The sequence below is a fragment of the Corapipo altera genome, unplaced genomic scaffold (assembly GCF_003945725.1).
Source record: "Corapipo altera isolate COAL_440 unplaced genomic scaffold, ASM394572v1 213, whole genome shotgun sequence".
Taxonomy (NCBI): domain Eukaryota; kingdom Metazoa; phylum Chordata; class Aves; order Passeriformes; family Pipridae; genus Corapipo; species Corapipo altera.
This window is the reverse complement of record NW_020885129.1, coordinates 26859-37577: the sequence shown is the minus strand read 5'-3', so window position 1 is coordinate 37577 and position 10719 is coordinate 26859. Positions and strand designations below refer to the sequence as shown.

General features: G+C 59.6%; 1 protein-coding gene across 1 annotated transcript in view; it reads left to right on the top strand.

The window, feature by feature from the left end:
- The first annotated feature begins 6 nt into the window (after positions 1-6).
- Positions 7-10719, top strand: part of SP1 (Sp1 transcription factor) — an 11409-nt gene continuing 696 nt past the window's right edge. Inside the window, exons 1-5 of the mRNA XM_027670038.1 lie at positions 7-74; positions 196-290; positions 916-2419; positions 9380-9548; positions 10287-10486. Of these exons, the coding sequence (XP_027525839.1) occupies positions 216-290; positions 916-2419; positions 9380-9548; positions 10287-10486 (1948 nt within the window). The 5' untranslated portion in view covers positions 7-74; positions 196-215. The remainder of the gene's footprint in view (positions 75-195; positions 291-915; positions 2420-9379; positions 9549-10286; positions 10487-10719) is intronic.

Genomic DNA, 10719 nt, shown 5'->3' with positions numbered 1-10719 from the left:
TCCCGCTGCCAGCTCCCCTTTGGCAGCTCCCTCCGCTTCCCAAACCCCTTCCCACCGGCGCTCCGGAGCACATGGTGTGTGTGTGTGTGTGTGTGTCCCCCATCCCCAGAGCCCTGCCCGGCTCTCCTGCTCCTCGTGCCCCTTCCCCTGCCCCAAAATGTCTGTAACGCGGGCTGTCGTTCCCCTCCCGCGCAGACCAGGAGAGCCCCGAGGAGATGTCGGCGGTGAAGCCCGACAAGGGCGAAGGCGACGCCAGCAGCACCAGCAGCGCCGGCGGCGGGGAGGCCCAGGTCAGTGCAGGGGGTGTGGGGGAGGACGACCGGCCCCTGCCCGGCTCTGCTCAACCCCGGGGAACTCGTGGCAAAGTCCAGGGGCCGGGCCGAGGTGTTTGCTGGGCCCGGCCGAGCGTTGCACCGGGGGAGGAAGAGGAGGAGGGGAGGGCGAGCACTGCCAAGCCTGCGCCGCCCGGGGCTTCCCCTCCTCGCTGACACACGCAGTTCCCCTGCTCCCAACAACACCACAGCCCCCACTGGCCCTTCTCCAGGTCGGGGGAGCCCGGCAAGGACCGGCCTTCCCGGGGGTTTGTTCTGCTGCAGGGAGATTTCCCGGCTCCGGGGTGGAGGAGCCGTGTTCTCTCGCCTTTCCCTCCCCTTTCCTCCCTCCCAGAGGGCTTTTCCCTGTGGGTTCAGGCCGTCCCAGCCTGACAGCGCTCTGCCTGGCAGTTGTATTTTTCCGGCTATGGGTGGGTTCGCTCAGGAAGGAGTGTTTATCTTTTCCGAGTACGCTCCTCCCTGCTTTCTCTTTTAAGTTTTTTTTGTTTCCCCTTTTTTTTTTTTTTTTTTTTTTTCCATTTCGGGCCTGCCCCTGGGGCCGCCTCCCTCCTCCTCTCCGTGTAACTCCTCCTCTCCTTCCCAGGAGTCACAGCCCTCCCCGCTGGCCCTGCTGGCAGCCACCTGCAGCCGCATCGAATCTCCCAACGAGAACTCCAACAGCTCCCAGGGCCAGCAAGGCGGGAGCGGGGAGCTCGACCTGAACGCGGCCGCCGCCCAGATCGCCCAGTCTGCCAACGGCTGGCAGATCATCTCGGCGGGCTCCAGCACCCCCACGGGCTCCAAGGAGCCGGGCAGCAACGGCAGCAATGGCAGCGGTGACGCCTCCAAGAGCCGCCCGGTGAGCGCGGGGCCGTACGTGGTCACCTCCGCCTCGGGCCTGCAGAACCAGCAGGTGCTCACGGGCCTGCCGGGAGTCATCCCCAACATCCAGTACCAGGTGATCCCCCAGTTCCAGACCATAGACGGGCAGCAGCTGCAGTTTGCCACCACCCCTGCCCAGGTGAACGTGCAGCAGGATGCCTCCGGGCAGCTCCAGATCATCCCCGGCTCCAACCAGCAGATCATCACGAGCCGCGCGGGGAGCAGCAACCTCATCGCCATGCCCAACCTGCTGCAGCAGGCAGTGCCCATCCAGGGCGTGGGCCTGGCCAACAACAGCCTCTCCGGGCAGACCCAGTACGTGGCCAACGTGCCCGTGGCCCTGAACGGCAACATCACCTTGCTGCCGGTCAACAGCGTGGCCGCCAGCCTGGCGCCCACGTCCCAGACGGGCACCCTGAGCAGCTCGGGCTCCCCGGACAGCAGCTCCCAGCCGGCCACCTCGGGTGCCACCAGCAGCTCTGCCAGCACGGCCTCGTCCCAGGCCAGCTCGGGCGCCTTCTTCACCAACGCCAACAGCTACTCCACCACCACCACCACCAGTAACGTGGGGGTCATGAATTTCTCCACCAGCGCCACGGTGGGAACCAATTCGCAGGCACAGACGCCCCAGAGGGCCAGCAGTGTCCCGAGCTCGGACTCCCTGCAGAGCCCCGTGTCCGGGGTGGCTCTGCAGCCGGGGCAGCAGAAGGAGGGGGATCAGAGCCAGCAGTCACAGCAGCAGCAGCAGCAGCAGATCCTGATCCAGCCCCAGCTGGTCCAAGGAGGGCAGACAATCCAGGCCCTCCAGACCACCCCCCTCTCCGGCCAGACCTTTGCCACTCAAGCCATCTCCCAGGACGCCCTGCAGAACCTGCAGCTCCAAGCTGTCCCCAACTCCGGCCCCATCATCATCCGCACGCCCACGGTGGGTCCCAACGGGCAGGTGAGCTGGCAGACCATCCAGCTCCAGAACCTGCAGGTGCAGAACCCCCAGGCCCAGACAATCACCTTGGCCCCCATGCAGGGAGTGTCGCTGGGGCAGACGGGCAGCACCAGCACCACGCTGACCCCCATCGCCTCCCTCCCCAGCGGCACCGTCACCGTCAACGCTGCCCAGCTCTCCTCCGTGCCGGGCCTCCAGACTATTAACCTCAGTGCCTTGGGAGCATCCGGGATCCAGGTGCACCAGCTGCAGGGGCTGCCCCTGGCCATCGCCAACGCCCCTGGTGAGTGCTTTGGTTCCTGTTTGTAGCCAGGCAGAGGAAGGTGAGGGGGAAGTGGCGTCACCCGGCCGGGTTCAGCCGCGTCTGGGCCGTGCCAGGGCTGGGCTGGGGGTGGTCGGTGCCAAATGGAGTTGGCATCTGGGCTGGCTTCCTCCCTCGGGAGGAAGTATGAAAGCTCTGTGGATCACCACAAGGCACTAAAAGTCTTTTTTTTTGGGGGGGGGGGGGTTTCTGAGCTGATTAACTCTTGGGTTGAGTGAAGAGGGAGGAGGTGGCTGTGAGGGGGAAGGTGGGGGAACGGGGGGGGGATGTGTGGGTTTGTGTGAAGCCACTGTCCTGCCCTGATGGCCACCCAGGGGCTGAGGGGAGAACCCAAGTCCAGCTCAGCTCCTCAGCTGAGCCTGAGGAAAGAGTCAGGGCCGTAGAAAACTCGGGATTAACTGAAAACCCCGTCAAAACAAACACAGTCACGAAGCCGCGGGGAATTTCCGCACAGGGGAGGAAGAAAGGGCACAAAGTGAAGTGTCCGGGTGCTGCTGCAGGACACCATGACCTCCTCATGGTCCCGTGGGCACAGGGCACCCTGCTCAGATCCCTCTGGATCTGTTCCATCGCCTCCCACTGCCCGGGAAGGGGGGACATGTGGGTGTGGGGAGTGAGCTGGAGGCTCCTTGGCTTCCCTTGGAGGGGCCGTGCCTGGAGTCCGAGGGGCCGTGAGCTCCCTCCGCGGAAGGAATCGGTTCTGGGAAGGCTCTCTGCTTGCTTTTCCACTGTTTTCCTTGGGGTTTTTGTTTTTTTGGTGTTTTTTTTTTTTTTTTTTTTTTGTTCTGGCTCTGGCTAAGAGGGCTGTTGCTGGATTTAGTCACAGCTGAGAGGCAGCAGAAAATGTTGCTCAATCCAACTCGTGCTCCCCTCTCGCGAGAGGCGGCGGCTGCTGCTCTCCCGGGGTTGTTTTGCAGCATTATTTTGGGCCGTTGCTACAGCAGCTTGGCTCGCAGGCATCCACGGGTTACTACAGCCCGGGATTAGCCTGATCCTTGGATTTCCCCGAGCAGAGAGACCCGCGAGGGGCTGGACCCGGAGGGGGGTGACGCCCGTGGCCTCTTTGATCCGTGGGGATGCAGGGGAGAGTTGGGGGTCTGTGTGCGGTTCCCCCCTCCCTGATCCCTGTGCCTGGGGCTGCTCACGCCGAGGCCGAGCTTGTTCCTTGTTTTGAAGGCGCTGGAGAAACGCATGGGCGAGTCCCAGTTCCTGTATTCGTGCCTGGCTCTGCCCCCCGGAGGTGGGACAGGGAGGAACGTTCTAGAGACCACCCATCCAACGCGCTCACGCTGGGGAGCCGCCACCTCCTCCCCCTCCTCCTCCTCCTCCTTCTCCTCCCCCTCCTCCTCCCCCTCCTCCTCCTCCCCCTCCTGCTGCTGAACAGCGGCGTGTTCGGCCCTTGATCCGCAGTGACGAATTCCCAGCCTGGCTCTGCCCCAGCCCCGAGGACGCGAAGTGACGCTCAGAGCTCACGCTGCTCGCAGCTCACGCTCTGCCGTGACGTGCTGACATTTGAAAAGCCAGAGCAGGGGTTCCAGGCGTTCTTTTGGGGAGCACCCAGCTCGGTGGGATGGTCCGGGAGGCTCCTGGGATGAGATGGTGGAAGCTCTGGCCAGGACAAGCTTCCTGGTGCCGATCCAGCGACAAGATTTACGTGGTTTGACTCCAGGCTGGAGAAGTTTTCCTCCAGTCAGACGTGGCGATGAGTCCTTTTGTCCCCCAGCCCCTCTTCAGGAGGTGCTGAACCCCCCTGGACCTGGGTCCATCCCACCAGGGGCTGAGAGTGTGGGTCCCTCCCAGTGGGAATTTGAGAGAGCAGTTTGTTCCCAACACTGCCCGTCGTCCAAATCCCCGAGTGTTTTCCGTGTGGAGCCTCCCCGGCAGTTGTGAGTTCGCCCCACATGTGCTGGAACTTTCTGCCCGAGGCGAAGAGTTGGGAGGGATTTTTGTAGCAGAAAAAGCTCCTCTGTTTCCAGGGGAGGAGAACGGAAAACGAGCCCCAGGCTTGTTGGGCAGGGGAGACTGTAGCTGGTCTTGGATCCTGCAGCGTGTTCTGAGGTGGTGGGTGGGAAATGGGGGTGCGTGGCAAGGGCTCTGGTGGTCCCAGCTGTCCCTCTGGGTTGGCAGTGCCACATCTCCTGCCCCTTCCTGCAAACCTGCCAGAGCTCAGCTCATCCTCCTTGGGGTCTTCAGCCTCTCCATGACCCCTCTCCTGACCCCACTCTGTGGATGGGGGACTGTGTCTCCCAGCCCTGCAGGAGTTCAAGGGCAGTTGCTGGTGACATTTCTGCTTTTAACTTTCCTTTTGGCAAAGGAAAGAGGCCCCCCCAGGAGAAAATTACACCTGAAAAGGGCTTTAAAACTCAGCTTTTTTTACTCCCTGGGCATGAGGCAGAGCCGATGGAACTCAGCGTCTGTGCTAATGAGGTGGCTTGAAGGCTGATTCCTCCTCCTCCTCCTCCTCAGCCGGGCTGGAAGGAGGCACAGGAAGGTCTGTGACTGTCAGGGGCTGGTATGTGGGCGAACAGGCCCTGCAGCTGGCTCTGCTCCGAGGGGAAGGCGCCCGCAGAGCCAGGGAGGGGATTTCCTGGGCTGGCAGTGCCCCAAAACCCGCCCTGGGGTTGGTGCCAGCGCTCCCCACACGGGGCGGGCACCAGGCCTGGCCTGGGTGAGGGACGGGGGCTCTGGGGGTGTGCTGGGCACTGGTGTGGGCTGGAACACCGGGACCCCTTAGTGGGGCTGTGAGCCAGGAGAGCAGCGTCACCCCAAAGTCACCCCAATGTCACCATGAGCCCGCTCAGGGAGGGGACGTCCTGCATGGGCAGGGGGGGTGGCAGGGAGTTTGTGACACCGGGGTTTCTCTTCTCCTTTTACCGTAGGGAGGAGGAGGCTGTTCTTAGCTCCATGTCCATGTAGTGCTGGTGGCTCTACCCTCGTGTCCCTGCCCCTGGCAGAGCCCTACCTGGCTGAGGTGTGTGCTGGGTAAACCTGGCTGGTGATTTCCCTTGAGCTCAGCTCTGGAGTTAAACCCCCTTGTTTTGGGGGACACTAAAGGATGTTTGATTCTAGGGGTGGATGGAGCTGGTGGGTGCCCGGAGCACTGGTGGGACTTGGGGGGTGCCCTTGCCCAGGGATGTGTGGACAGGACGAGCTCCTTCACAAGGCTCGGGATAGAGGCTGTGGGAGAATTGAGCAGTTGGACATCAGGGCTGCCCTGAAAGGAAAAAAACCTCCACAGGGGAAGTAACCCTTGGGAATGCGTTCACCAAACACATCCTGGCTCTCTGCTGCCACTTTGTCCTTCCAGGGCTCTTCCCAGAGTCAGGCCACTGGCACAAAGACCTGATTGTTTCCTGTTTTCTGTTTTTAAGGGCAGCTTTGTAGCAGGGCCTTGATGAGACAACTGCATGGCATGGAGTGTGGAGGGGAGGGGAAAATGGGAATCAAGCCCTGACAGGATCTCTCCGTGACGTGCCGTTGCTTTGTTTCACTGCGCCCATGACATCACGTCAGAAAATAGTCATATTGTGAAACTTCCTCCTCTAAATTCCAACCCAGCTGGACTTTACATCCCCTCTGGATTCCTTGACTGACCTCTCTCCCTGTTGTTTACAGGAGGACGGACACAAATCCCGAGAGATCCCAGGGTTTGCTTGGGAAAAGGGGGTGATCCCGACAGAGGCTGTGTTAACGCAGTGCAGCTTTGTCCCGGGGAGGTTGTGCCCCACAAAAAATCCCTGTGGCTCTGGGGCTTCACGGGGCAGCCCTGATCCTCTTTCTCCTGCTTTTCCTTGTCTTTCTCCTCCTCTTGCTCCAGGCCAGGGCTCGGCTCGGGGCTGGGAGCGGGTTGGCAGCCGCGCCGGTCGGACGGGTCGGGTGCCGCGCACCCACCCCGGGACTCCTCCCGGGAGAGATCCCTGTCCCGGCTCCGGCCCGTCTGCCGGGCCCTGATCTGCCCCTTTCTTTTATCTGTGCCCACCCCAGCCCTGCTGGAGCCCCATCCTTATCGCCCCGTGCAGGAGCCGCATCCTGGCTCCCGGGGCTGGGGGAGTTTCCATGTGGCTCCTTTCAAGACAGTCGGCTCCCACCTCCAGCTGGCTCCCCATCCCATCCCAGGATGCCTGGGTTAGATGCTGTGAGTGATACAGGCACAGATTCCTCCTCTGTGGAGGGATGTGATTAAAAACTCGGGATCTGTGGCTCGGAGAAGCATCTGCCCTTGGCTGCAGTGGGCGAGAGGCATCCGGAGGTTCACGTGTGGTGGGAGAGGCCTGCTGGGCTTCTTCTCCCGTGGGAATCGCCCTTGTCCTCCCTTTCATACTCCTCACTCAGGGATTTTTCTCTTTACCTCCCCTGGTGGTTTTGGGGTGGTTTGATGGGACCTGCCTGTACTATGGGGTGAGGGTGCTCTGAGTGCTTTCGCCCCAGTGAAGGCTATGGCAAGACCAGAGGGTTCATCCCGTTTTTGTGGCAATCCAGACAGGAATTAAGAGAGCAAAGGAGCTCTGTCTGTCAGTCTGCAGCACGACAAAGGTGTGTGGCAAGTCCTGGAGGATTCAGGGATGTCACAAAGTGGACGAGGTGATTCCCTACCTCACTCTTGACCCATCAGCTCCAGCCCTATTTATTCCCTCTCCAAAGGAAGTGTCATTTTTTGTGACGCACAGAAACCTCTGGCAATTACAGGAGTTGTCCAACTGGCTGGTGACTTCTCGATTCATGAACCCCCAAATTAAAGCACAATTACTCAAAGGGCTACAGGCTCCCAACCTGCCCCATCCTCGTGCAGCTGGGCCCTGTGTTCCCTGAGCTCCGAGGACTCGCTGAGGCAGAGCTTGGGTCATTTACATGAATGAGCTCCTAGTGCAGATTAACTCATTTTGCAAATCATTGAGGAAATCACAGGAGTCAAAAAATCAAGGGGATGTCGCTCCAAGCCCAGTTTTTGTCCCTTGGTGCAGCTTGGTTGTCTTTGCTCTCTGTGTGGAGCAGCTCTGGCGTGTCCTGTGGGGAGAACAGTGAACAGACACCCTGAAAACCGGGGAGGAAAAGGGGAGAATTTGAGTTGTGAGCTAGAAAACGTGAGTTTTTGGAGTTTTTTTCCAGCTCACTCATGGCTGGCATCCATCCCATGGGGAGACATGCCAAGAGGTTGAGGGTTCCCTGAATTTTCTTCCCTTTCTTTTCGCCTTAAAACTTCCTTGTGCCTGGAAGCCACGTCGTGCATGGTGACAACTCCCCCCCCTCGTCCTCTCCTGCCTCTGCCCTGGCACAGCTGCCAGTGGTGCAGAGTTTGCACAAGGAGCCCTGGTTTGTTGGTTTTGGGTTTTATTTCCAGCTCTTCCCCTAAAAATGAACGTGGGGTCTGTTTCCCCTTTCCTGAGGTCGGCTGGGGTGGATGTGAAAGCTCCTCTCTCTCCTCTCCACCGGGCATTTCTCGCCTCCTGTTAGTTTGCTAAATAAAGCGACCAAACCAAAGCGTTTTTCCTCTGAGCAGCAGGTAGGAGACAAGGAAGGCCTTGTCTGGAGAGAATTCCCAAGCCAAGGCTCCGGGGTTTGGGGTTTTTAGTGGGAGATCAGCAAACGGCCCCGTTTCTGGGGGGTCTCAGAGGTCCCCATCCCGTGCTGGCAGAGCAGGGCTGGGTTCAGGAGCTGGGATCAGTTCCTGTCTCCTGCCTTCCCAAAGTCCCTCTTTCCTCCCCAGGATTTTCCAAGGATTAACCCCCCCCTCCTTGCTCCATGAATATATTTTTACAGGGCTTTGCTGACCTGAGCGTGGAGCAGGGGCCTGGGAGCCTCCAGGGAAGCTTTAGTCTTAGCAGTGATGTGTATTAGTGGGGATAATAAACATGAATTATCCAGCTTTCCCCTGAACCTGCCATATCCTGGAGATCTGGGCTCTCCTGGTCAGTGAGGGATGATCCCTGCACGTCTGGGATCTGCCTTCCCTCCCCATCATGTCTTTATACCTTGATGAGATGCAGCCAGAGATTACCAGCGGGAGGATTTGGGTTTGTTCCCCTCCTCCTGACGTGCCAACAGGCTGGAAAACGCCGCGTGGGCTTTTGCATGTTTGAGGATTGAAGCCATTCCAAGGCGTCAGGGCTGGATTCTCGCCCTCCCCAGTGTATTTTTGGGAGAGAACGTGTGTTTTCTCCTTTTTTTTTCCAGCAGCTCTTCCCGGCTGGGGGGGAATCTCTAATCCGTGGCTGTAACAAGCTGTCGGCGTTGGCTTAGAAAGCTTAAAACCCCCTCCCTGGTTCCCTCCTTGCTGGGGTTTGACTGTAAACACATCCCAGGAGCTGGAGAAGAGGGTGCACTGGAAAGGTTTTGTCCTGAAATTGCTGATCTTGAATGTGGCTGCTGAGGTGCAGGAGGGCTCAACCAAAGATCTCAGGGTGAGGCTTCAAACTGTGTCACCATCAGAGGGACAGTTTCCTCCTCCCTGGGGTGGCATCAGGCAGCCAGGCCTGGCCTGGGACAATATTCCTGTGCATCCTGGGGCTGTGGGGCGAGGGCTGGAGCCACAGCTCCAGGTTACAGGCTGTGGTTCAACCGAGTGTTTCCCCCTCCCCTGAGTGACCAGAGGGGACCATCTGCAGGGATATGTGGATTTTACGTGTGCTTTGACATGGGATGCTGGGGCATGGACACGTGATGACATCTTGGATGGCATCCCAGCTGCTCCCTGTGCCCTGTGATGTAGGCAGAGCCGAGTCAGGCTCTGCTCCCTGGTTGGTGCTTTGATCTGGGATTGCTTCGGTCCTCGACAGCAAAGGGCTTGCCCAGCACTCCCTTTTTCCCAGGAAATCCTGATGCCTGTGCACTCGGGGGCAGAGCAGCCAGCCCTAATGCCAAACTTCCTCTCTCCCAGGTGAGGAACGTGCCATAACTCTCATGGAACCTCCCATTCTCTTCCAGGTGACCACGGAGCTCAGCTGGGTCTGCACGGTGCCAGTGGGGACGGGCTGGGGGACGAGAGCGCGGCGGTGGAGGAGGGAGAGACCAGCCCCGACCCACAGCCCCAGCAGGGACGGAAACCACGGAGGGAAGCCTGTACCTGTCCCTACTGCAAAGAAGGAGAGGGCAGGTGAGCTGCTTCCCCGTGGATCCAGCATCCCCAGTGGAATTATTTAGCTTGGAAGGTGCCCTTGGGGTCACCGAGTCTGGCTGTTCCCCCGGCGCTGCCAAGGCCACCACTAACCCATGTCCCCAAGTGCCACATCCCCATCTCCACCTGGGCACCCCCAGGTCCTTTTGCAGCTTTCCAGCTGCAATTGCCCATCCCTGGAGTGTTCCATGGGGCTGTCATGACCCAAGGGCAGGACCCAGCACATGGCCTGGTTGAACCTCACACCGTGGGCCTAATCCCGTTGATCCCGTGGCTCTGGTCAGTCCTGATCCCTCTGCAGAGCCCTCCAGCAGATCCACATCCCCCCAGCTCACTGTCACCTGTTTTAAGGCAAAAAGAAAGAGAAGCACAACCCAGGAGTCCCCCAACCTCTCAGCATGTCTCCCCTTGGGATGGACACCAACCACGAGTGAGCCAGAAAAAACCTCCCAAAACTCACATTTTCCAGCTCACAACTCAAATTCTCACCTTTTCTTCCCAAGTTTTTGGGGTGTCTGCTCACTGCTCTCCCCACACCAGAGCTGCTCTACACAGAGAGCAAAGACAAACTACACCAAGGGACAAAAACTGGGTTTGGAGCAACATCCCCTTTGATTTTTCACTCATCCAGACTTTTTTTGACTCAGGCAGAGCAGAGCTCAGTTCTCCCTCCAAGGGAGGGGTCTAACTCTTCCCCTTTTTTTTTTTTTTTGACAGAAGCTCTGGGGATCCAGGTAAAAAGAAGCAGCACATCTGCCACATCCCGGGCTGCGGGAAGGTGTACGGGAAGACCTCTCACCTGCGGGCTCACCTGCGGTGGCACACGGGCGAGAGGCCCTTCATCTGCACGTGGGTGCTGTGCGGGAAGCGCTTCACCCGCTCCGACGAGCTGCAGCGGCACAAGCGCACGCACACAGGTAGGGCCCGGGGGGCTGGTGGGGGTCCTGGCACTCCAGGGAATCCTGGAATCTCCCAGAGACATCCACTCCCAATTCCTGGCCTCGCGTGGGACAGCCCCGCCCGATCCCAAAAACCCAAACCCCCGGGTTGTGCAAACCCTGAGATGAGCTCAGGAGGTTGGTGATAACACCAGGGTTGTGGGTTCAGTCCCTCACTCAGGAGCTGGATTTTTGGTGATCCTTGTGGGGCC